The sequence below is a fragment of the Lactuca serriola genome, chromosome 5, assembly GCF_051521515.1.
Source record: "Lactuca serriola cultivar US96UC23 chromosome 5, Lser_US96UC23_V15, whole genome shotgun sequence".
Lineage (NCBI taxonomy): Eukaryota > Viridiplantae > Streptophyta > Magnoliopsida > Asterales > Asteraceae > Lactuca > Lactuca serriola.
The window spans coordinates 285,476,865-285,503,790 of NC_136412.1; the positions used below are offsets into that span (position 1 = coordinate 285,476,865).

The 26,926-nt window shown below is 34.2% G+C and overlaps 4 protein-coding genes across 11 annotated transcripts; all 4 read right to left on the minus strand.

The window, feature by feature from the left end:
* Positions 1–94: 94 nt before the first annotated feature.
* On the minus strand, positions 95–13,568 carry LOC145054526 (peroxisomal (S)-2-hydroxyacid oxidase GLO4-like). Of its 4 annotated transcripts, XM_079002748.1 has the most exons (13): positions 6,055–6,161; positions 5,690–5,848; positions 5,489–5,613; positions 5,365–5,411; positions 5,167–5,244; positions 4,948–5,072; positions 2,375–2,471; positions 2,192–2,254; positions 2,049–2,118; positions 1,846–1,946; positions 1,649–1,753; positions 1,362–1,568; positions 95–391 (listed from the first exon to the last, which is right to left on the minus strand). In XM_079002748.1, the coding sequence occupies exons 2-12, from the start codon at positions 5,839–5,841 to the stop codon at positions 1,389–1,391; spliced, it is 1,143 nt and encodes a 380-aa protein (XP_078858874.1). In that variant the 5' UTR covers positions 5,842–5,848; positions 6,055–6,161; the 3' UTR covers positions 95–391; positions 1,362–1,388. The 4 variants fall into 4 exon arrangements, with proteins under 4 accessions (XP_078858874.1, XP_078858873.1, XP_078858875.1 ...); XM_079002747.1 differs by lacking the exons at positions 95–391; positions 6,055–6,161 and adding an exon at positions 13,513–13,568 and having other exon boundaries at positions 1,228–1,568; XM_079002749.1 differs by lacking the exon at positions 95–391 and having other exon boundaries at positions 1,228–1,568; positions 2,414–2,471.
* LOC145054527 (peroxisomal (S)-2-hydroxyacid oxidase GLO4-like) lies at positions 11,120–13,625 on the minus strand. Its single transcript, XM_079002750.1, has 12 exons — positions 13,513–13,625; positions 13,145–13,303; positions 12,944–13,068; positions 12,820–12,866; positions 12,647–12,724; positions 12,426–12,550; positions 12,296–12,353; positions 12,158–12,220; positions 11,979–12,048; positions 11,765–11,865; positions 11,568–11,672; positions 11,120–11,506 (listed from the first exon to the last, which is right to left on the minus strand). Exons 2-12 carry the CDS (start codon positions 13,294–13,296, stop codon positions 11,327–11,329), a joined length of 1,104 nt encoding a protein of 367 aa, XP_078858876.1. The 5' UTR covers positions 13,297–13,303; positions 13,513–13,625; the 3' UTR covers positions 11,120–11,326.
* A 1,380-nt stretch (positions 13,626–15,005) lies between these two features.
* Positions 15,006–17,185, minus strand: LOC145054528 (25.3 kDa vesicle transport protein SEC22-1-like). 2 transcript variants are annotated; one of them, XM_079002752.1, is made up of 6 exons: positions 16,945–17,185; positions 16,220–16,373; positions 15,986–16,146; positions 15,747–15,893; positions 15,595–15,671; positions 15,006–15,254 (listed from the first exon to the last, which is right to left on the minus strand). In XM_079002752.1, the coding sequence occupies exons 2-6, from the start codon at positions 16,330–16,332 to the stop codon at positions 15,171–15,173; spliced, it is 582 nt and encodes a 193-aa protein (XP_078858878.1). In that variant the 5' UTR covers positions 16,333–16,373; positions 16,945–17,185; the 3' UTR covers positions 15,006–15,170. The 2 variants fall into 2 exon arrangements, with proteins under 2 accessions (XP_078858878.1, XP_078858877.1); XM_079002751.1 differs by having other exon boundaries at positions 16,220–16,437; positions 16,945–17,184.
* A 2,635-nt stretch (positions 17,186–19,820) lies between these two features.
* On the minus strand, positions 19,821–25,803 carry LOC145054529 (uncharacterized). 4 transcript variants are annotated; one of them, XM_079002756.1, is made up of 11 exons: positions 25,439–25,803; positions 25,016–25,137; positions 24,883–24,941; positions 24,612–24,794; positions 24,429–24,528; positions 24,260–24,333; positions 24,024–24,176; positions 21,775–23,356; positions 20,534–21,704; positions 20,363–20,432; positions 19,821–20,252 (listed from the first exon to the last, which is right to left on the minus strand). In XM_079002756.1, exons 2-10 carry the CDS (start codon positions 25,040–25,042, stop codon positions 20,401–20,403), a joined length of 3,381 nt encoding a protein of 1,126 aa, XP_078858882.1. In that variant the 5' UTR covers positions 25,043–25,137; positions 25,439–25,803; the 3' UTR covers positions 19,821–20,252; positions 20,363–20,400. The 4 variants fall into 4 exon arrangements, with proteins under 4 accessions (XP_078858882.1, XP_078858879.1, XP_078858881.1 ...); XM_079002753.1 differs by having other exon boundaries at positions 20,363–20,446; positions 25,439–25,797; XM_079002755.1 differs by lacking the exon at positions 25,016–25,137 and having other exon boundaries at positions 20,363–20,446; positions 25,439–25,797.
* Positions 25,804–26,926: the final 1,123 nt, after the last annotated feature.

Sequence of the window (26,926 nt, forward strand, 5' to 3'; positions counted from 1 at the left end):
TCCCATCAATTCCTTGGGTTTAGGTGAGGGAAAAAAAAACGAGTGAAAATATGTTGTGGCCCAAAAAAAGTGAGGGAAGTTTCCCACCCACACCCTCCGGTCTTATAAATGATTCAAATGTTCTTACAAGGTTTGACTATCAATAAAGATGCCATTATAGACGGTAATACACATTTCCTCACTAATAACTTGAATATGTGGTTCATTCGTGCTTGAAAAGAATCTGGGACATTAGTCAAGCCCAAAGGCATTACCAAAAACTCATAGTTTCCATTATGAATGCAATCTTGTAAACATCCTCCTTATAGACCCTTATTTGATGACTTTTTATTCAACTTCATGTAATCAACATAAAGCCTCCACAACCCATTTTTTTTCCTATTAGTACCACCTGGGATGTTACATAAGGATCATTAAGCGCTTATATATATATATATATATATATATATATATATATATATATATATATATATATATATATATATATATATATATATATATATATATATATATATATATACTTCATCACACAAAGGTGAGTAAATACCAAATACATGTCCCTATCGCTGTTTTTGACAAATAAACGGTTTGAATATACATCTAGTACTCTTGTTTGTATGTGGATAGCATAAGTATTTATCAAACATAGTTCACTTAAACTTAGAATGAGGTTGACTTGAGTGTGTGTCGGGCTTTTATAGGGATTTAATCCCATTTTGTCTGCGCCACTTACTTGTCTTAGTGACTATTTTGGGATTACTTTTTAAACTCAAAAGTTCTTTTTATAAAATTCTTTTAAGAGTAAAAGTTAAAAATTGTTTTTAATTTTCACTAAGACCATATTTTTTGACTTTTGAATGCATTTTACTTTTTAAAAGGCCAAAAACCACAAAAAGATACAATTTCTTAACTTTTGAAAAACCATTTTTTTAATTCTTGACAAAAAAAAAAAAATCAAAAAGTTATTTTAAAAACAATCCCAAACACCCTCTAATTTAGTATGCATATATGGATGGACCTTGAAAACCCACTCCATGGTTTCATATGGATGTTGATGGGCACTTGATTCCTAAAGTCGATCTTAGTGACCCAACCATTTGATCTTAGTGAGCCTTGTTGATCCTTGTGGTGATTGTTGATCCTAGCGATCCATACATACAGTGGAAACAAAATAGAGTTTGATCGGATCCTGTTGTAATTTCATGTGATCTATACAAAAAAAAAAAAAAAAAAAAAGAATGCACACCAACATTTATAACCCAAGGGAATGTTTACACATGAACATACAATGACGAGTTTTTAATGGACAAGAATGCTTACAGATTTATTCGTCAAATAATACATCATTGTGAAATACTTACTTCTTAAAACCATCTGATATTCTGATACTAAAGTCTACAATGGCGATGATCAAGCTCTGTTCTGACATGGTTCCTGGTAATATGAGTAAGAGTGGGACACCCAGAAAGAGCCATTGTCAACTCAAGTTCATCCTTCAACATCTCAATCACTCTTCTTACTCCATACTCCCCCTTTGCTGCTAACCCATAAATAACTGGACGCCCAATCTGCAAATAATTCAATATCAACATTCAACATCATCATCAGTAATTTAATCATTTCCCTCCAATTTATAATTCAAAATTACCATAACAGCCTGTGCACCAAGAGCTAAAGCCTTGAATACATCTGTTCCTCGCCTTATTCCTCCATCAAACAGCACTGGTATTCGTCCTTTAACTGCAAGGACCACCTACGAAAAAGGAAAAACCTGTGATTTTCTTTTATAAATTGTTAACATTTTCAATGCATTTGGATATGAACAATCAATTAATCATTAATCACCTCTTCCAGAGCATCAATGGCGGCTGGAACAAAATCTAGCTGGCGAGCACCATGATTCGAGACTATGATTCCTTCAACTCCTACTTCCATAGCTTTAATTGCTGCCAAAACCCAACATTCAGAAACCTAAGAATATATCTACACATCAACACCATTTTCAATAATAATAATAATAATAACAAACTCCTCATGGCCTTAATTACCATCTTCACGGGTCAATACACCTTTTATCAAAATTGGCAATTTTGTAATCGACCTTAACCAAGCAATGTCCTGCAAAAAAAAAACATATTATCTTACAAACTCATAGATCTTTATGCTTCCAAGTTCATTAATCAAACAAAACCTTCCAAGAAAAAGAAGGGTCAAGGCTCCTGGCTGCCAAAACTTCAAGATTTGAACCTTCATCCTGCAACACATATAAAGATAAGGTATATATATATATATATATATATATATATATATATATATATATATATATATATATATATATATATATATATATATATATATATATATATATATATACCCAAAAAAGAAGAATAAAAAGATTAGTGATTTCACTTGCATCTTCTACTTTGGTTGACAAAAGACCTTCAAAATTCTTCAACCCGGGTGCAATCATTCTACAAAACAAGCTCAAATTTTTTCATAGAAAAAAAAAAGAAGAAAAAAAAGGGAAATCTGCGAAAAAGTCCTAATATTTTAGGCCAGTTTACGATTTAGTCCCAAATTAAATTTTGTTTACAAAAAAGGACAGATTACCGGCTAAAACTTCGGATTAACCCTTTATGGCCGGTTTCACAAATTTAGCCGGTATCTCGTCTTTTTTCGTTAATTAATCCAAATTTTGGGGCTTTTTCATTAATTAATCAAAATTTTAGGTTTTTTCATTATTTATTACCAATAAACCAAAATATTTGAACTTTTCTGAAGATTACATTTAAACTAATATACATTATATGATCTAATTTAATATGTACTATTCCATGTCCTTTTTCTTATGTTCTTCTAGACTCACCGTGTGTTTTTATCGGTGTCGTTAAACCCAACAACAAAAATCTCACTCACAAGCCTCGTTAACTCCATTAATTTTTCAAAATTATCCATTCATAACTCTATGATCATCTTTCAATCTCCAAATAAAGAACGGAGAAAATCCTTGTTGATTACGTGGATGTCCCTATTACCTAACCATGACTTAAACCGTGGTTCCAACACTTGGATGTTCCTATTACCTAACCATGACTTGAATCCTATTTCGAACCCATACACTATTCGCATTGTCCATTGTGTTGTTCACAACAAAATACGAATCCCACATGGTTTAACCACTGATACCTTGGTTCAAGTCTTACATGACCCTTATTTCCTTACAATAGGGCTTGAAAACCATGAAGAATGAACCATTAAGCTTAAAAAACTCAACATAGGTAAAAAAATCAACTCAATATTATGTACTGAAAACCATGAAGAATGTTAACTCTAATTGTAAAAAAAATGTCAACAAGCTATTCATCATAAACTATTAAAATATTAATTTAGTATACCTACGAGCTACGGTTCCAACACTCAGATGTTCCTTTTACCTAACCATGACTCGAACCTTATTTCGAACCCATACACTAATGGCATTGTTCATAGTTTTGTTAACAACAAAATACGAATCCCACATGGTTTAACCATTGATACCTTGGCTCAAGTCTTACTTGACCCTTGTTTCCTTATAATAGGTGTAACATCCCGACTCCCAGGTATAATATTTAATTAATTTATATTCTTGTTGTCTGATCAACTTGACAAGTTGGAGGTTCCAACTCGCCGAGTAGAGAGTGTTAATGGTCGCGTAATTTATAGAGTCTACTCGACGAGTAGGAGCTGAGTGTGAAAACCCTAATTTTCAGGGTTTGCGTCATATTTAAAGGACCTTAAGGCTTTCCACCTCCCTTATCATCTTAACACTCTGAAAGAAACCCTAATTGAGCTATATTCTTGTAGGAGAGAAAGAGGGGCTAATATTGCATATTGTAGTGCTTTTTTTGGAAGAAGATTGAGGAGAAAAAGGCTTGGGACGAGAAGGAGATCTTGGATCCATCAATAAGATTGTGTTCCGATCTTTATCAAAAAGTTCATCATTTATTGGTTTTTGTCTTGCCAAAAACTAATGCATTCTCGAAACCCCAAATAGACTAAAATGTAATAATGACAATTGTTGTGATGTTACGTTTAAGTCATAATAACAATTGGTGTGATATTACAATAATTGTCATTATTACGTTTTAGTCTATTTGGGGCTTCCAAAATGCTTTACTTTTTGACAAAAAAAAACCAATAAATGATGAACCATGTGGGATTCATCTTACGTTGGGGCTTCTATAGTGTTGTAAGGAAACAAGGGTCAAGTAAGACTTGAGCCAATGTATCAGTGGTTGAACATGTGAGATTCGTCTTCTATTGTTAACAACACTATGGACAACGCCATTAGTGTATGAGTTCAAGTCATGGTTAGGTAATAGGAACATCTAAGTGTTGGAACCACGGTTTAAGTCATGGTTAGGTAATAGGGACATCCACGTAATCAACAAAGGATTTCTCCGTTCTTTATTTGGAGATTGAAAGATGATCATAGAGTTGTAAATGAATAATTTTGGAAAATTGATGGAGTTAACGAGGCTTGTGAGTGAAATTTTTGTTGTTGGGTTTGACGACACTGATAAAAACACACGGTAAGCCTAGAAGAGGATAAGAAATAAGACATGGAATAGTATATATTAAATTAGATCATATAATATATATTAGTTTAAATGTAACCTTCAGAAAAGTCCAAATATTTTGGTTTATTGGTAATAATTAATGAAAAAACCCTAAAATTTTGATTAATTAATGAAAAAGCCCCAAAATTTGGATTAATTAACGAAAAAAGACGAGATACCGGCTAAATCTGTGAAACCGGCCACGAAGGGTTAATCCGAAGTTTTAGCCGGTAATCTGTCCTTTTTTATAAACAAAATTTAATTTGGGACTAAATCGTAAACTGACCTAAAATATTGGGAGTTTTTCGCAGATTTCCCAAAAAAAATAGTAATTTGGGATGAATTTTACTTGTTTTTTATGTCTGCTTCCCTACGACCAAGTTTAGGAGTGTCAACAGTAAGAAGAATAGCCTTGAATCCATTTGCTTCCGCTCTTTTCACCATCAAAGCAGATATCTCGCGTCTCTTGTAAATCTAGCAACGAATAGGAAACTTTTTCAGAAGGAAAAATGAAGCTTCATGTGGGAATTGGGATGCAACAATGAAGTCATGAAGATGAGATACATACATATAACTGAAAGAATCGAACAGCATTGCAACTAGAAGCAACCTCCTCAATTGTGCACATAGACATGAAAGATAACCCCTAAAACAGAAAATTAGTATAAAAAAAGAAATAAAAAAAAAATAAAAAAAAAAAAAAAAAAAAAAGCAAGTAAAGCAATTAATTGAGAGAGGCAGAAGCAGCAGTGTAGTGATTAAATACCATTATGACATTACATGCTCCCGCTGCTCTTGCTGTCAAGGCTTCTCCTGAAAAATACATATTATAAGATCAATAGAACGAAAATCCTGAATACTGTTATATGATTGTATAGAGAATTAAGTACCTTGAGGATGTGCTAATTTATGCATAGCTGTTGGGGCAATCATAATGGGTGCTGAAGTTTTGTAACCTAATATGGTGGTTGACATATCTATTTTGCTCACGTCCACAAGAATTCTTGGCCGAAAACTGATGATCGATCAAGTGTTGTGAAAAAACAGAGATAGATGATGATGATAAAGAAGATAAACATATTAACTATTACGTGATCTGCTTAAATGCTGCGGTATTTTCTCTGAGTGTGTGTTGATCCTCTGATCCCCCAGTAAAGTAGTCGTAATACATCTTTGGAAGCGCTTGTCTTGCCAGTTGTTGATATTCATTCAGATTAACTGGTTCCTCCTCACCCATGGCCATGTGTCAACTGTCAGGAATTAGGGTATATAAGTTTGTTTATTGAGTGCTTAACATGTTCAAGCATTAATTAGCAAAATGATCATTGTTTATAGAAAGTATGATAAAAAAAACAGTGAATCGAAGCTGAGGAAGCTTTGGGTTATTAATTGGGATATGCATTCATGGTGCAATAAGTAACTAACAATTTTGATCCACTGACAGTTGAAATCATACCTTTTAACTGGTAGTGATCGGCCGACACAGGACGAGTAAAGAAAAATGTCTGGGTCTCGATTTAATGATGTACTGAGGTCGGAGACTGCCTGTCGCGGACACTGATTGCACGTGTTTTTATGGATAAACATTGTCGTTTTTATGTATAAACACTTTCATCGTTTACACTTGACATTGCATGAGATGTAATAAAGTACAACACCTGTCACGTGGTTGGTTCATTACGTACATTTCTATCCATTCTACTTTTATGCCATTGACTTTATTTCCCAGTTTAGTTATTTGACTTGGTTATTCAATAATGGGTAGATTTCTTTTTATGGTTAAGTTTTCTTTTTGCACTTTATTCCGTTTTTATGTAAGCCTGACTTCCTAGCTTCCTAGTTCATGTAATTTGCTTCTTCAAAAACATATAAAACACATCGTAACAATTTGTATAAATTGGCAAAGTTATGAATTTTGATTTTTAAGCAATATGAGTATTTTTATCATAAATGAAAATAAAACTAGTAACTAATGATAAATTCTGTTACAACCTATTATTCCAAACTAAAAATGGTTTGTGAAATTTATTAAATAATGTCATTTGAATGCGTATTGAATACGCATCTCTGATTGATGAGTAATTTAAATTTTATCTAAGAACTCGTATTCAATAGTTGTAAGAAATCGAAATTTTAATACATTACGAACCAAAACAACGGAAAATTGTTAAGGGTATTTTTCGAGCGGTTAAATATCATAAAACTATACCTTGGGATCAATCTTGTATTTATTTGATGAAAATATAAAATAGATTATTATGAGGCATAATAAGAAAATACCCAAATGTTAATAAATAAATCAATCATATATAACATTTAAATGACAATACATAAAAACTACTTTGATATATATATATATATATATATATATATATATATATATATATATATATATATATATATATATATATATAGAGAGAGAGAGAGAGAGAGAGAGAGGCAAGTATGGGGCAAGACTTAAAGTGATGCTATGTAAGGAATAATGTGTCTAGGTCATCAAGAGATAAGGTAAATACTTAAGGTAAGTGTCAAGACATCTAATTAAACATTTAGGGGTTGTTTGGCAGAATTTAAATTTTTAAGAGCTGAATTTTTAAGATGTTTGAATTTCTAATAGGGTCTTAATTTTTAAGATCTAAATATTTAAATGTTGTTTAGTTGGAACCTCTGAATTACACTTCTGAATTATAAAAATGACCATTTTACCCTTCTGTGTTATTTTTTGTTGAATTTTATCTTTTTGTTTATAAAATAACCAAATCAACTTCTTGAATAATTATAAATAAAATATACAAACACCGTATAAAATCCAGATTAAACATAAATGAAAATTACACATAAATCCAAATCAAACATTACACTATCATTTCTTCATTATACCCAAAACAATTAAAAGCTCCAGCTCAAAAGCTTCATGATTCTTTCAACTATAAAAAAGTTACAACATGATTAAACATAAATGAAAATTACACATAAATCCAAATCAAACATTACACTATCATTTCTTCATTATACCCAAAACAATTAAAAGCTCCAACTCAAGAGCTTCATGATTCTTTCAACTATAAAAAAGTTATAACATGATTAAACTCCATGTATAACCTAAAACATATCTAAAAAGTAAAAATCTTCTCTTCTTTTGTCAATTTTCACTTATTGCCGAAAATACCACAAAGTCCTCAACACCCTTAGGGAGGGTCAACATTGGTGCCTTACACAACTTCTGCCTCAGTGTCTTAAATGCATCCTGCTGCTCAAGCCCCCATAGGAAATCCACGCCCTTCCTCTTCAGAAGAGTGAGGGGTACTACAATCTTGGAGAATTCCTGGATAAATATATGATAATACCCTGCTAAACCCAAGAAGCTCCTGATCTTCGAATGAGATTTTGGGACCTCCCACTGCATAACCGCCTCGATTTTGGCCGGATCGACCAAAATCTCATCCTGATTAACGAGGTGCCCTAAGAACTGAGCATCTCGTAACAAAAAATCACACTTTGAGAACTTGGCATATAGTCGTTCTCTCCTCAAAACCCCAAGAAGCTCTCGAAGGTGCTCGTCGTGATGCTCCCTAGTCTTGGAATACACCAAGATATCATCAATGAACACAATAATTGATCGATCGAGCATCGGCCAGCGCACCCGATTCATCAAATCCATATACACCGTAGGCGCATTAGTGATCCCAAATGGCATCACCATGAATTCGTAATGACCATAACGAGTCTGAAATGCGATCTTCTCCAAATCCTCCTCTCTAACCCTCACCTGATGATATCCTGACCTCAAATCGATCTTGGAGAACCAAGATGCATCCTGTAATTGATCGAAGAGGTCATCAATCCGTGGAAGAGGATAACGGTTATTCACCGTCAACTTGTTCAACTCCTGGTAATCAATGCACATCTGGTGTGAACCATCATTCTTCTTGACGAATAATATCAGTTCTTCACCGTCAACTTTTTCGACTCCCAGTAATCAATGAACACTTTTCATGTCTCTCAGCTGTGAAAGTGCTTGGTTGATGATGGATATCCAGGTTGATAAGCACCTGAATTACATAGAGAGACCGATTGTGATTCTAGACAAGAAGACAAAGAATTTGTGAAACAAAGTTGTGGGTCTAGTGAAGGTTCAATGGCAGCACCGGAAGGGTTCAGAGTGGACATAGGAGCCTGAGGAAGACATGAGGGAGAATTACCCAGAGTTATTTGCGTCGGCAGATTTCAAGGACGAAGTCTGATTCAAGTGGAGGAGAATTGTAACGCCCGGTTCCCAGGTGAATTTCTCAAGTTTTAAATATTTTTTTATTAAATTAAAGGCCGTTACGCTAAGCGTAATTGATAGTTATGTTGGGCGTTACTAATTTAATGAGATCACGGGTTCTTTCACTTATTATGGGCGTACGTATGAGTACGCTTAGCGTACTCATGCAAAATGCAAAACCATAAAATTTAGGGTTTGGAACCTATTTAAACACCTTATGACCTCAAGGCCTCTCTCATCACCAGCATCCACTGTCCCAAAGCAGTCCCCTCGAAACCCTAGCCCTCATTTGTGAGATCCTTGAGGTTTTTAGTGATTTGGTGTGTTTTTGGTGCTTATTGAATAAGAATAAACTCATTAAATAAGTGTTGATTGGCTTGGAGCTTGTGGATCCTGAATTTATTCATCTTGATCATCCTTCTGAAGGTATAAAGTCTCAACCTTTATGGTTCATTGCCTAGATCTAGTTTTACTTAGGGTTTTGGCATATTTTGGTCCCTTGGGTTGATTCTTATGAGTAAAAGCTACTCCATACGTTTGGGTTAACATTTCTTGATGTTTCTGAGGTCCCTTGAGCATAAAAATCGTATCTTGATGGCTTTGATTCAACCATGCATGAATTGTTGTTCATAATGTGAAGTTAGGGAGTTAGAGTTTGATTTTGGACCTCTTTGAGCTATGCAAAGGCATTAAGTTGACGACTTTATCAGTTAAGACATTCTCAAGAGCTAGATCTATGATTTATACATCTAGACGTTAGGTATTAAGTGCTTAATATGAACTTTTGGGCATCAGGGGAGTACGATGGGCGTATCCTCTAGGTACGCTCAACATAACATATTGAGCCCCCGATTTCCTTATATGTTAAGTCTAGTACGATGGGCGTAATAGGGTAGTACGCTTGGTGTACTCACCAGAAGGGCTTTTGGGTCATTTTTGGGCCTTGGGTCATATTGGGTTTTGGGCAATAATGGTTGGGCCAAGTATGAGAAGGGTAAAATGGTATTCTACTCTTAGTATGATGGATTATGGTTTGGACCTTTATTTGTGGGTTATTACCCTAAATAGTAATTAGGGTTAGTTTGAAAGTGTTCAGTTTGAGGAGTCATCGTAGCAGTAACTTGTGTGTGTGATTGTTTATCAGCAGATGAAGGTGAATCTTCTCATAGTATTTGCGGGTCGAAAGCACCAATGTCGGCCCAGTGATTTATGTTTATCGGATGCTAGTTGTCTGTGTGACTCTTGCATGCATTGTATGTATTTGTATGTATACATGGAGGGGCATGATGCCAAGAAGGGATTGATAAATGTGTTGGGTGGGGCCCATGGCATATTGCTGACAGATCTGTCGGGTCGGTCCATTGTATGTATGGTATGTGGTATTTTGGGGAACTCACTAAGCTTTGTGCTTATGGTTTAAGATTATGTTTCAGGTATTTCCGGTTCAATGGGGAAGGATCCGGCTTGATCCCAGCGTGCCCACCCGTGTCTAGTATTTTATGATTTTGGATTGTACTCTGATAACTATTTCCACATTGACATACTTATGATGATTTGACATGAATATTTGATGGTTTTGGTTGAACTAAAAACAAAATTTTTACTTATGATTTTTGGGATGTTACACATTTATATATAAATTAGGTGAAAAGTTAACAACCTCGCATCTAAACAATTTCTTAGCAAAGAAATTTACTTTATTTAAATTTAATTTATTAATTCGTTTATAAATAAATTTGTTTCTTCTAAATAAAAAATGTAGTTTAGTTCGTTAAATAACTTAAATACTTCGCTCGCATATCAACAATAATCTTATACAAAATTTAGCTATTTAAAGGTCATGAGCTTGTGGTATATTCAGGGGCCCTTTATCTTGTTTTAGCCCCGGACTCCAAATATGTCTGAGTCAGCCTGTGCGAGCATCTTCCATCATCGCATGAAAATCTTCCTTAAGCATCATCCGCGGGCATCTTTCATGAGCATCAAGCCCTCCACGTTGGACAAGACTTCATACCCCAACATTTTGTATGTTTGACTTGTTTGTCCCGGTGACTATTAAGCTAACATGCTTATGGATGGACCTTGCAAACATGTTGATGGGCACATGATTCGTAAAGTTGATGTGAGTGATCCAGTCATCTGATCTTAACGACCCTTTATTGATCTTAGTGATCCTTGTTGATCTTTGTGATCGTTGTTTGTCCTAGTCATCCATATTTAAAACAAAGTATACGCAATGGAAACAAAAATAGAGTTTGATCCAATCTGGTTGTAATTTCATGCGATTTATACAAAAAGACCGAAATAAGAATCCATACCACTGTTTATAACCCAAGACAATGTTTACACATGAACACACAACTGGAAAGTTTTTAATGGACTTGAATGCTTACAACTTTATTCATCTAATAATACAACATTCTGAAATACTTACTTCTTAAAACCATCTGATATTCTGATACTAAAGTCTACAATGGCGATGATCAAGCTCTGTTCTGACATGGTTCCTGGTAATATGAGTAAGAGTGGGACACCCAGAAAGAGCCATGGTCAACTCAAGTTCATCTTTCAACATTTCAATCACTCTTCTTACTCCATACTCCCCCTTTGCTGCTAACCCATATACAACTGGACGCCCTATCTGCAAAAAATTCCATATCAACATTCAACAACATCATCATCATCATCAATTCAAAAATTACCATAACAGCCTGTGCACCAAGAGCTAAAGCCTTGAATACATCTGTTCCTCGCCTTATTCCTCCATCAAAGATCACTGGTATACGTCCTTTAACTGCAAGAACCACCTACGAAAAAGGAAAAACCGGTGATTTTCTTTTATAAATTGTTAATGTTTGCAATGCATTTGGATATGAACAATCAATTAATCATTAATCACCTCTTCTAAAGCATCAATGGTGGCTGGAACATAATCTAGCTGGCGAGCACCATGATTCGAGACTATGATTCCTTCAACTCCTACTTCCATAGCTTTAATGGCTGCCAAGATCCAACATTCAGAAACCTAAGACTATATCTACACATAAACACCATTTTCAAAAAAATAATAATAATAAGTTAATAACAAACTCCTCATGGCCTTAATTAAATACCATCTTCACGGGTCAATACACCCTTTATCAAAATTGGCAATTTTGTAATCGACCTTAACCAAGCAATGTCCTGCAAAAAAACATATTATTTTACAAACTCATGGATCTTTATGCTTGCAAGTTCATTATACGAACAAGAGATTGAATTTTGTGTCGTTTTAATTTTAATCAAACAAAACCTTCCAAGAAAAAGAAGGGTCGAAGCTCCTGGCTGCAAAAGCTTCAAGATTTGAACCTTCATCCTGCAACACATATAAAGATAAGGTATATATATACACCCAAAAAAGAAGAATAAAAAGATTAGTGATTTCACTTACATCTTCTACTTTGGTTGACACAAGACCTTCAAAATTCTTCAACTGGGGTGCAATCATTCTACACAACAAGATCAATTTTTTACATAGAAATAAAAAGAAGAAGAGAATAGTAATTTGGGATGAATTTTACTTGTTTTTTATGTCTGCTTCCCTACGACCAAGTTTAGGAGTATCAGCAGTAAGAAGAATAGCCTTGAATCCATTTGCTTCTGCTCTTTTCACCATCAAAGCAGATATCTCGCGTCTCTTGTAAACCTAAAAACAGATTGAAAACATTTTCAGACGGAAAATTTGAAGGTTCATGTGGTGTGGGATGCAACAGTGAAGAAGTGATGAAGATGAGATACATACATATAACTGAAAGAATCGAACAGCATTGCAACTAGAAGCAACCTCTTCAATTGTGCACGTAGACATGAAAGATAACCCCTAAAACAGAAACTTAGTATAAAAGAAGAATTCAAAAAAAGTAAGTAAAGCAATTAATTGAGAGATGCAGAAGCAGTAGTGTAGGAATTATATACCATTATGACATTACAAGCTCCTGCTGCTTTTGCTGTCAAGACCTCTCCTGGAGAATACATATTATAAGATGGATAAAACGAAAATCTTGAATACTGTTATATGATTGTATAGAGAATTAAGTACCTTGAGGATGTGCTAATTTATGCATAGCTGTTGGGGCAATCATAATGGGTGCTGAAGTTTTGTAACCTAATATGGTGGTTGACATATCTATTTTGCTCACGTCCACAAGAATTCTTGGCCGAAAACTGATGATCGATCAAGTGTTGTGAAAAAACAGAGATAGATGATGATGATAAAGAAGATAAACATATTAACTATTACGTGATCCGCTTAAATGCTGCGGTATTTTCTCTGAGTGTGTGTTGATCCTCTGATCCCCCAGTAAAGTAGTCGTAATACATCTTTGGAAGCGCTTGTCTTGCCAGTTGTTGATATTCATTCAGATTAACTGGTTCCTCCTCACCCATGGCCATGTGTCAACTGTCAAGAATTAGGGTATATAAGTTTGTTTATTGAGGGCTTAACATGTTCAAGCATTGATCATTGTTTAAAGAAAGTATGATAAAAAAACAATGAATCGAAGTTGAAGAAGCTTTGGATTATTAATTGGGATATGGTGCAATAAGTAACTAACAACTTTGATGTCGAAAACCCTAAAAACGAAGATCCACTAACAGTTGAAATCATACCTCTTAACTGGTATTGATCGGCCGACGCAGTAGGAGCAAAGAAAACGTCGGGGGCTCGATTTAATGATGTACTGAGGTCTGAGAGTGCCTGTCGCGGTTTGCACGTGTTTTTATGGATAAACATTGTCGTTTTGTGATAAACGTGCTCAATTTGGACACTTTCATCGTTTACGACATTAATGAGATATTTGTACATATATTAAGAAAATGCTTTTTGTTATCAGACTAGAGGAGTAGCTCCGCAAAAGGCTCATCAAACCGGTGGCGAGTGTGTGTTGACATTTTGACCAAATTAATTGTATTTTTGGACTTTAATATATCTCATTTAGATGACATGCCATACATGGGGGTAAAAATGGGCAACCGAATTATAGTATGAAAAATAAAAAAAATAAAAATAATTAAAAAAAAAAAACTAACTCCCAATACTTGACTCATACTATTTTTTTTTAACAAAACATATTTTAGAGGGATATTAGTATACTACATTTTAGATTCATATTAGGGGCTAAGTTCAAAATTAATCACTTAACTTTTTGATTTGTCTTGTTTTGGTACCTTAATTCGGTTTAAATTTTAAAATGTCATTTAGCTTGTTATTATTATTATTTTTTAAAACGACAAATATAATCTACCTCTAAACTACTTTTAATCTCATATATATCCCAGACAAAACACAAACGGTTGTACCATCGAACTCAATGAGAGAATGGAACATCTTATAACGTTATGCTAGAAGCTCTTTGGTCATCTAACTTGTTATTTGTTTTCAAAACGGTACTATGACCAGTGATAGCCTTTAACCTGTTGAGTTGGCATAATTATTCAAATATCATTAAATTAGAAATTTTATTTGACCTGATCGTCTTTTTCAGAACCACCAACGGGAAGAACTTCTTGATTTAGTAGCCCTGCTTTCACTTCAGCTTTAATAGTGGCGATTTTCTTGTAATGTGCTTTGAAAAAAGCTTTCTTTTGAGCTATAGATCTGGGTGTCAAGCACTTTCCAACTTGAAGAAAAACAAAAAGGAACAAGCAAGAGCATTTTAACAAGCAGCTGGTGGGCATCAGTTTAGTTTAACAATCACATACTCATAAATTCCCACAAAATGCTTGGTGGATTTTGGAAAGATTAACCAGGAAGTGCTGCTCCAGGAGGACGATAGAGACATGGTGCGCCAATTCTTCAGTTTGGTGCCTAAAAATTTGATCACATACAACCCAAGCCACCTAGATGCTTACATGTACTGCTAACTTGGAATAACTATTCCAACTCAGCAAGCTAAGGGCTATAACTGTTAACCGGTCATCAAGACCATTTCGGAAACCAAAAAGTTAAGTGACAAATTTTGACCTTAAGCCTTAATATTACACAACACCAAAAGAAGTTTCAGTATATATATATATATATATATATATATATATATATATATATATATATATATATATATATATATATAATCCATCAATATGAATCTCAATCCACAACAAAATGAGAGAAATATTTTCTTTTAGTTTTACCTACAACATTTGGGTGCCAAAACACAACAGCCTCCATATAATCTAAACTCAAAGTTATTAAGTAACTTGGGCCCCCTGAAACAATGGAATACATTAAAATAAAAATGTTTCCTGAGATTAAAGATGCCATGTCATCATCACCATATCTTGTTTTTGGCCCAGAAGAGTATAATAACCACCCCAACCACAATTGCAAAAGGAGCATATTTCTTGATCAATGCCTGCAATTGCAAGTTCCATATTTTATATAAGACAAACACAATCTTAAAGTAAAACCATGCATACTATTTACTCCCTCCGTCCCAAATTGATAGTCCACTTTTGACTTTTTAAGTCTTTTTTCTTCAACTTTGACCGTAAATATTTTTATTTGTGTTATATATTACTTGATAAAACTTATAAAAATGAAAAAACATTTAAAATACAATCCATCATATATTTTGCATCAAGTATTATCTATCAAAAATAAAAATATTTAAGGTCAAAATTGAATAAAAAAGACTTTAAAAGTCAAAAGTGGACTATCAAATTGGGACGGAGGTAGTAATATTTATTACTAACCTGTCGATTTAAATCTCTTGCTTTCTCAGCATAGATCCGAGATTCTGAGGTTAATCGGCTCGACATTTGACTCACCTCTGCAAAAAAAAAATCAACAATCTGATAAAAAAATAATAATAATAATAAGTTTTGGTAAAAAAAAAAAAACTTACGGTCCAATTTTTCACCAACACCAAGAACTTCCTGAACATTACGTGTCATGATCTGGTGTACTTCATAAAGTTCATCATTCAGCTTTGAAATATTCCTTTGAGTTCTGGTGTCCTGGTACAATTTCTTGGTCCTCTGTATAAATGTATCTACTCATATTTTTTTTTATAAAAAAAGATGGATCAGGACTTAGAAATATGAAGATGAAGTTTATAATTTTTAAAATAAAAAAAAAAGTTACCAAATTTTATAAAAGCGTAAGGTCTTGCTGCAGTTTCGATTTGATTGGCATAGCTACGCTCAAATTCATTCTTGAGATCTTCAAGGTATTGGAAAGCCAGCTTCTTTGGGTAAGAACGATCACACATTGTCAAATAACATACTCGCCCTTCAATAATATAGCTGACAATTTTTGGGTTAAGTTTCAAAACTAATATAAATAAAAAAAATAAAAAATAATAATAATGAAGGATACTGGAAAATGTAAGGGCCAGTTTCAACAGACATCCGAGAGGCTTCATTGTGTCCTCTTGAAAGGTTCTTGAACAAAGCTTTAACTTGCTGTTTGTAAAACTCTGCATCTTGCATATCACGCCCATCATCAAGTCCTTCAGCTAGTGGAAGCCCATCTGTCACACGAGCAATCATTGTCAGCTTCACCATTTTATCCCCTTACAGAAGCTGTCACCTCACCTGTATTTTAACATTCAATCTACCATTAATTTCTCCTTCTCCCACAGGTACTACATAAAACTCTACAGAGCTCTAAACATATAAATTTCAAGACTAAAGATACAACTAACATTGTACCATATTTCTTGTTTAGAAAAATATGTGCAGACTACTAACTGCATATTCAACATATTTAGGTTGTAACTTGTAAGAGTAGAGTTGGCATACACATCAACATGAACACACTTTTAATTGAATGTATAATAGATCAATTTCCCAACAACGATTGTTAATGAGGAACTTTCCATCCCAACTAACACACACCAAGACAAAATGAGTAATACATAGAAGATTTGAAGAGAATTATTACGACCAAGAACAACAAATTAACGGTGATGACGAAATCAATATCACATTAATACCCAACTTGAATCATGTAATTACAATGTCATTCGAATCGAACAAAACTATAATCAGGTCTGAAAAATAATGAGGAATTACATGTACAAGAAAGAAAAGGAAATTTACCTGAAATTTTTGTCAAGTATTTATCATGCGAATAGATGAACCAATCTTTCCGGCTTAGAGTTCCTTAATGTACATTGATCGGTGGCGAGGTTTACAAGAATGAATAAACTCCGTAGAAACAGATCAAATCAAATTATAGGGTTTTGGAAGGACGATTTGAAAATTGGGGATGATTTCTTGTCCTTCAAGAAGAGATAGATGACTGTAAGATGAAACGCAAAAAGAAAATGCCACAAATAAATTTATTGATTATTGGCGTTTGGCCCCTCTGCTCCTAAAATTTATCTTGGGAGCTAATCTAACTCCCAATAAATTAATTTCTTCAAGACAGAAGTCAAAGTTCAAATTGTTTTTTATTTACATTCAAAATTTCGAATGTAATTTATCATGTAATATATAATTGAGTTTATAAATTGTACATATTTCTTTATAGAGAAAATAGTCTGAAATTCACTGTTTCCGGATTAAGTTTGGGATAATGTCATAAAAAGCTTTAAGTTTGCTAGAAAATGTCGGTTTTACCCTTCGGCAGATTTTTTGTTCGTTTATACCGCAAACTTGTCATTTTTTTTTGTTGGTTTTGCCCTTGTTACCTGCAATAGCAGGTTTCCAGGTTACTATGAATTATTTTTTTGCGAAAAGACCCTTAAGTTTACAAATATTTTGCAAAAAAACCCTTAAAATTATATATATATATATATATATATATATATATATATATATATATATATTCAAATTTTGATAAAACTAAATAGTTTTCTACTAAAACATATTTTTAGTTTTACATACGGTAATTTTTATATTGGTTTGATATAAAATTTTACATGATAAATAGTAGTACTAAAATATGTTGATTTTCAAATTTTAGTACTAAAATATTTTTAGCTTTACATGATAAATAGTAGTTCTAAAATTTGAAAATCGGCATGTTTTAGTATTACTATTTATCATGTTTCAAAGATAATATTAAAAGAATGTGTTTTTAAAAAAAAATAAAAAATAAAATAAGTCAATACATATCGACGTAAGGCAAATGGACAAGATATGTAGTTGACTCCTTTTTGGATGACAAAACTAATTCTTTTGAAAACAACATCTGTAGATCTAAGGATTTAACATTACCATGTAGGACATGTTGGACTCGATTAAGGAACTTCACTGCCTCTGATGTGAGAAAACCAACTATATCAAACGTGAAAGGTATAAAAACATGTTGATTTTCATGGCTTGCATACTCGTGTTCGGTCACTTTGCACATGGAGGCTTCCAAAGCAGTGTGTCCCGCTATGAAACCCTCACTCCTCAAGCCCACGAAAGGGGAGATCCTAGTAAGATCTACACAAGCGTGTTTCCTTCCTATCCATCCAAAGAACATGTCAGTCGGCCTACAATTCTCGACACGACACGCGACACGACCCGCGACACGACACGAAATAAATGGGTTTGGGTTGAGTTTTTCAACCCGCCAACCCGTTAACCCGTTTATTAAACGGGTCATATATGGGTTTCTCAAAAATTAAACGGGTTGACCCGCCAACCCGTTTATATTCTTAATGAAAAAATTATTTTATTTTTAAATGTATTTATGTATCAAGTATTAATATTTAATAAGTATTATATAATATATACCATTTATTCATAGACCATTTGACTGTTTTGACATTATGACTCTTGGTGGATAGTCTAAGATCATAAGTCGTAACCTATAAGGCTAAATCTGTAACATGTTTCTATGAATGTTTTTAATTTTCATTTTGATGTTTAAGACTTAAATATCTAAAATTCGGACTCACGAACCCAAATCTGACCCACGAACCTGTCAACTTGTGAACCCGTATAAATAAATGGGTTGGTGGGTCATATATGGGTTTATGTTCCAAACCCGCCAACCCGTGACCTGTATACTTAAATGGGTCGTGTTTGGGTTGGCATATTTTGACCCGCCAACCCGCGACACGCCAACCCGAACACGACACGATTGCCAGGCCTACCTGAATGTAGATCTTTCATCCAACAAGCCAGTCAAAAAGTTCAGGACTGCTTCTTTCTTGACAAAAATATCAGCACGATGATAAACATTAAAGAGAACATTTATAACCACATCATATCGATATTTGAAGTTTGAGAGTTCTTTACAATGAACTGCATATTCCTCAAAGGTGTCCAAACATGTCTTACAAAAAATTGAGCATATCTCATCAATCGGAAGTATAAGAATCATGTATCGAAATATAGTACGGTATTCTACATATGTCATATGCCCATTGAGACCATCAATATGGATACATAATATGGAGTTTTCATCAAGTTACTTATTCATAAATCCATAATAGTATAGAGCTTTTTCATCAAGTTATAAACTTATTCACAAGACCCACAAATTTTTATTGTTTTTAACATAAGTTGACTACTATCAATAATCAATCGGTTGTAAATCTATATGACACGTCATAACTATTAAAAAAAGACTTCAATCAAGAATTTACAAGTTCGATTGAAAAAAACTCCCACAAAAGGGAAGGAAGATAGTTTTTCAGAATGAAAAATCTAATTGTGTGACTGCTTCAAAGGATAATGTTACAACATCCTAAAATAAAAACAATTACATTTTTATTGAGATAAACCAACTGAAACATAATTCTAGAAAGAACGAAGCCAAACTGAAAAACAGATAAATGACATGGGAATAAAATCTTGTTTCATAATCTAAACAAAATTCCCAACTAGGACCAACATCCAACATGCCAGTAGGTCAACCAAAAGAACCAACACAGCTGTATTTTGTTGTTAAAAATGAGATCATTCAGATGAAAATATCAATGATCACATTTTTCTAATAATACAGCTAATCAGAATTTTGGTAAACACAGATCAAGTTGTGGTACAATGAGTACAAATTTACATATAGCTCAAAATCAAATGGCACAAATGGAATCACAACCCTAGAAAGGAATTACATTACTACAAGTAACAACATCCATCCATCAATTCACATACCCATTCCAATGTCGGAATTCGAAATGAACCAACCAAGGCAAAAAAAAAAAATGGAATACTTGCTTGCTTAATAAAGACTAGGGAATTCGACAATAAGGTTATTTACCTCTTCATATACAACAACCACCAAAAATAACTCATCATGTTTGCCAACTTCAATCATTCTCTCTCTATTTTTTAATTTTATATATACCAATCAACCAACATGAGATCCATCACAAACACTCCCCAGATTCAAATACCAACTCATCTCAGCTTTGAGTCACTTCCTTTGCTGCGAAATGATGACAAAGAGAAGAAAGATCGAGGCGCTGTTCAACAACCAACAACATAAATAATTCCTTCCTTTTAATCTTAATAATTCAAATAAAAAAAAATAAAAAAATAAAAAAAACTTTAATGTTGGATTATTAGATCATACCTTTGATAGAGCTTCCAGAAAGGTGATCCTCCCTCAGTCTAAAGTTTGCTGGAGGTGTAGGGATTGAGGTCTGCAATGTATGAACTGTCATGATGCAAACATATGTATTATTAATTATCATCAATCAAGAACATGATATTTATATGTAAAAATTATTTGTTTTGAGCTCACCTTGATCGCTAAAATAATCGGTTTCATTGTAGCTACTTTCAAAAGGGAGACCATGTGAATACTCCAATCCCATTCTTGACTTTCTTAGATCATCTGATGAACGATTGGAAATATCTCTTCCATCTTCTGTATCATCATCTCCCTCTGAAGTTGTAGCAGAAATCCAATCAGCCATGCTGTCAGTGCCACGGCTTTTCCTTCCAAATTTCAGTAACCTTTTGAATCCTTTTGCCATGTCTTTACGAGATTGAACACCAGAAGAAGAATTGGAGTTGGAGTTGGAAACAAGAATATTCTTTTGGGTGCTTCCCCATTTCTTCCTCATACGAGCTACCTCTGCTTCTGATGAATTAAGACCATGTAGATTCCAAGACTCTAGATTATCAGAGGAAAAAGGATGATGCCATGACATCGGGCTTTCACCAGGTGAATCTTGCACATCAGGTGTTTGTGAAAATGTCTGTGAGGCAATTTCGTTTCCATTTCCAGGTTCAGAGTTTATCAAACTCTCGCTTTTCGACTCTGTTTCTACTGCATCTTGAGCTTCCATTTCCATGGTATCAAACTCTTCATCTTCATCTTCATCATCATCATCTTCTTCTTCTTCTTCCATCACTTCTGGCTCATACTCTTCTTCTTTTTTTATAATAACTTCAGACACCATTGACGCCTTCATCTTTCCGATACCACTTCCACCTATGCTGTTATTCCTCCTATGAAAAGACTTGTGTTCCATGTTCTCAGGAGGAGTTGGGGACTTCTTCCTTAAAGACTGAGACCTTACTGTTTTCTCTTCCTTGACAGCTGGCATCTCCTCATTGGTACTTCTGCTACGCGTATGCGTATGAGTATGGTTTCTTCGTGCAGCTGCCTTGCTGGCAACAGAATATGGTTTTGTATTTTCTTTTCGCAAGTCTAAAAAGTTAGGGACAGATTGTGCGAGAGGATTTTCCGATTGTACCCTTCGCCTCCCACTCCCAGAAGCAGATGCTACTTTTGATCTTGGAAGAATTGGTGCAGATGGGGTACGTGGTGTGGATGTAGATGGATTTTTTACAGGTAATGACTTTTTACCTTGAACATTCCTAGAAACACCATTACTACTCATAAGTTTCAGCTCTGAAAATTCAGATATATCTTCATCATCTTCAAGCTGCCCAAAATCTAATCCCTGCCATAAATAAAGCATATTTCATTAGTTTTAATAAAGTTAATATTTCAAATAAAGTTTGATAAATTACCTTCTCTCGCTTCATAACTGATCGAGCATTAAATGACCTTAATCTCTCAGCACGTCTACGAGCACTTGACATAGGGTCTTGTCTATCTGCAGAGAATGAAAGTTTGGCCTTCATTTCAGCACTACTATGCTCAAGCCTATCATGCATGGCTTTCATTCTAGCTTCTTTTTCTGATTTATTAGAACCCCATTGTTCCCTTAACCTTTCCTCTCTTTTCTTCATGTAACTATTATAGAATTTTCCTTTTGATTCGTCGGAAAATCCAATCTCAGAAATACTTCTTTGAAGCCCATCTCTGGGATTCTGATCATCCACTTGAATAGGAGATTTAAACACCACCCTAGTTGGTTCAGAAACCTGAGTAGGAACAACAGGCTTACTTTGATGTGCATTATAATTAGGTTGATCTCGAAGCTTATGCTCTGCAAAAAGTTTTTCTAGTTCATTTGCTTTCACTTTAAGCTCATCATTCAGTTCTTGATTCCCTTTTAATTGTCTTGACCTATGTGTTTGTGTTTGTGTTTGGGTTTGTTCACCAAGAGCTTCTAATGGTGTTGTTGTTGACCCTGATCCCAAAAGCTTACCAGATGGTGGTGTGTTAGCGTTACTATATCCATCAACATATCTGCTTTCATTCTTTTGAATCTTTGTTTTTTGGAGCCCAGGTTGTTTCTCCATTGCAGTGTTCTTCATTGGAGCTTTTGAACTCACTGGTTTTGAATCGGACTCTAATGATCTTGCATCTGCTTCACGGTGTGAAGTTTCAACAACTGCAGGCTTGAATTCTTCTTGATTTGACACACCACCATGAAAAGACTTGATCTTGGTAGGAAGTTTTAACTTCATTTCCAATGAATCATCTTCCAATTTGGTTACAGATGAAATAGATTGAGTCTTTTCCAAAGTGGGGCCCGGTTGGTTTGAACAAACAGATTCTTCAGGTTGTGACCCAGAACTTGTCTCCATCTTAGAAAAATGAGGCTGATCTTGATTTTGAACTTGATCTTTTTGGACCTCTGTTTTAGCAGAATTTGGTGTCTCGTTTGTAGATTCCTTCTTCTCTCCACTTAGATCAATGCTCATATCACTAGCACCACTCCATCTTCTCAAAACAGAAGGTGGAGGAGCTGAAATATCAGATGAAAGCCTACGAAGCTCAGGCTTAACAATGGCGGGTTTGCCGCCACTTCCGGTGGCGGAACCAGAAGCAGATCCAGAACCAGAACCAGAAACAACCTCTTTCTGTTTGTTTTCAAAAAGATTAATCCGGTCTTGTACACTGAGCCGCCTAGAAGATGGCTGGGTGGGAGGTGGCTGAGGAAAGGGCTCCTCAGACACACCACCAGCAGCGGCCTCTTCTTTCTTTAGTTTGGGTGGCTGAGAAGTGTTGGCAGGTTTAGCAGATTGGTCTGGTTTAGGTGATGGAGATTGGTCGGTGGTGATAGGTGGTGGTTCATCATCTATGGACATGTCTGAGCTGTAAGAACACCGGATGGCTTGATCTTTAAAGCTGGATTTTGATGAATTTTTGAACAACTCAGGACGTCTGTCACAGAGTGATATATATTTACAGCAAGCTTCACTGCACAACAATTAGGAAATTTTTATATCAAAAACTTCAAACCCTAAAAAGAAAATAGACACTTTTGTGGGTTGCAGTTGATCCCAGTTTAATGTTTAGAAAACAATATATAAAGACAGCATGATATTGTTCAGACAGAGTTTGAAATGCTTTATATAAGCATAGATCTTTGGGAGTAATGATTAAAAAAATCGCACTTCTCATTTCTTTAAATAAAAAACTTACCAAGGTGGTATGGTGATTTAGCATGATTGATAGGCAAACATTAAATGCGATAACAAGGTGCATTTAATGCTGAATATTATTGATGCTAAACTCAATTGATACTGAACATTCTTCAGTATCAAATACAAAAGGATAGGCTATAACTATGAAATAATCAAAAGTGTTTTATGTGTCTAGCTTGTCATCAGAGCAATTCTAAGTGGTTTCCCAACACTCATGGAATATGTTATTTTTAAGTTTTGAAGTAAATATGATGAATGTACATAAATTAGTTTCCAACTCATCAATAAATACTATAGAATCTTTTCGCTCTCTTTATTAGGTCTTAAAGTGGATTTTCACTCGATTCCCATTTTCATGCTACAAAAGAAGTACATGATCTTTCATAATCAATTATATGACACAAAAAACAAGAAAAAAAACGGAAGAAAAGATTTCTCACTTTAGGCGAGTGGCACCGAATCTCTCTGCAAACAACTGGAGGTCAGCTACTGAGTCATGGTTAAAACCAGCAGCAGTGGCACGAGCACAAGCTGTATTCAAATCCTGCTTCACAGCTGTCAGCCTTACATCAATTGCCCTCAAAAGCTCCTTCCTATAAAAAAGGAAACCAATAGTCAACACAGATTGCAACAAAACCAAAAAAAGATTAGCACATTTAATAAAATTTAACTATACTTTGTTGCATCAGCCCTAGTTGCTGTGCTTGATCTACCATCACCTATGTTACTCGATAGCTGATCAGATGATCCCTGAAAATCAACATGAAACCTTTAATTAAATGAACACCCTTAATTATATATGTATATGAACAATTATACATACTTTAAAAATTAAAACCACATACCTGTGAATAAATTTTACGAGCTGCTTCTAGTTGAGACATCTCAGCATCAAAGGTGATCACTAGTTCAACAATTTCAGGTGTACTAACAAAACGAACAAACCTGATGACAAAAGCTATCAATTACTATATGATTATATCAAAATTTCAAACGTATAAGCTTTAAAGTTTGTATAAGGACACTACCTCTCAAGTGTTCCCTTTGTGAACCATGAGTCCACATTTTTACGTTTATCAACTTCAAGCTTAATGAATTGAGCTGAGGATCCAACTTGTTCCTCCACAACCTTCAAATGTGTCAAAAATGGCTTCACTAAACCCGATGCAAGCTTTTCAGTGTTTCCATTACTGGAAACAATCAATTCACATCTGCACAAAAAGTGGATGAAAGGATTAAATGCAGTTAGACAAAATCATCAAAACAAATTGTACTATTAAGTATTAAAATTGAAGTTACCTTGAATGTTTTGGTGAGAGTTGGAATGCTGCGTAATCAAGAGGCATGTCCAATTCCATCTTTTTTTAACATAGGATACAAGATATCAGTAAGCAGCCTCAAAGATCCCTAAAAAACAACGTGAATTACTTACGTCAAAAAGATGACATGAATTGTTCATAGTTGGTTCGCCATTTTTGTACTAAAGATCCTACTTTGCTAATCAAACCTAAATGTGAACCATTTGACCTAATACAGACTAAAAACGCGATACACCTGAAATGAAAAGCTGCCTCAGATCTGATTCTACACAGAAGAATCGAAATGCAAATCAATTGGTTGTTGAAGCAAAAAACACCATTTGTCACTGAAGATAAGTTTTGTGGTGATGTGTGGAGAGATAAACCAAAGTTGTTTCAGTAGTGTAGTATATAAATCGCGAACATCGATTACCAAAAAGAAGAAAATGCCAAGTGAATCCGAGGTTAATTGCCAAAAAAAGATAAGTTATAGATAGAAAAACCCTAACAAGTTTGAAATGAGAAATCAAGAAGCGTAGCAGGAATCCGATAAGTACCTTATGTAACTGCAATGTAAATGTAAAGATCTTGGATTCTGACAAGCGATCGTCGATTCGGTTTCAAAAATGAAGCAACATTGCCGGTTCCTCTGGGTGTATTCAAGAAAAGGGGCTTCTTTAGTTGGTTTTTTTGGGGTTTTTATATGAAAAAAGAAAAGTCGAAAACCCTACAAACTTAATAGCTGTCTTCTGTAGATGAGCTTTGCTTTACTTCTCTCTCAAACCCCATTATCTTTCATGTTCTCCCTCTCCAAAATCTTTAAAAAATGGAAGAGTAGATACGTATCGATGGTAGTGTGTGTTTGTGTGTGTTTCTCTCTGCTAACTGTATAGTCGTAGTCGTATATACGGATGGAAAGTTGAAATCCTAAAATCTAAAACGAATCATATTTCCTTAAATTAACCGACTATCAAGCCTCTAATAACTGTTCTTCTTCTTAATTAGAATTTTGACGTTTAATAAATAGTGAAAAGACAACAGAAACAAAAAATTAATTTAATTGTCTCTAGATTTTAGACTTGCTTTTATCAAATATCTAAATGCATTTATCGAGAAATTAACATGTACCTAAAATAGCACAATAGTAATCACTCAAGTCTATAGACAATGGTCCCTCCATTCACAAAAAGTCACAACATCTCTAAACGTGACATAATCCCCTAACGAATTGTTTTATTTTTAATTATTTTTTCTCAAACTATATTCCTCTATAACATACTTTATTGCCAATTTGCCATTATAAAACTGAACTTTCAACCATATTTCATCACCAAATTCTCAGAATTTTGGATGCTATGATCTTATCAATAGTTATTGATAAACAAAAAAAAAAGCAAAATTATATTTAAAAAATATTAATTTCAAATTAACCCAAACAAGTGGGGAATATATATGAAGGTTACAAAGATAAGCCATTGCCATCAGGTTGTTAGTCACAGATTACACTACAATGGGGACATGTCAAATCTTCATAAAGACATCATTAATATCGAGATCGTATGTATCTTATAATATCATAGAGCTTAAAATGTAAATTTATAGATAATGAAGCCATTAATTTAATAGCAAACTCTACAATTTCCTTGCATTTTTTTAATGAAATGTGCTTACTGAAAAACTTAATGACAAGTTTGAGAATATAGTTAATTATTCTTATAAATCTTATCTTATAATATCAATTCTAACATGTTCATATGTCAACCTAACATAACTAAATTATTCGAAACAATATGTGTTGGAGAAAAATAGTGATATACTGTTTTTGTGACCTATTAAAAGGTTGATTTTTTATATTTGAAAAAAAAAAAATCATCAAATAATTTTTTACTATACCTCTTCCAAACAATATGGGTTGGTAGAAAATGAGTGACATATTGTTTTTACCCATCAAATTAGAGATGAGCATCGGAACCGGGTACCCGTTTTTGGAACTGGAACCGCCTTGGAACTGCCTTAAGCGGTTCCGGTTCCGGTTCTCGTTTTTA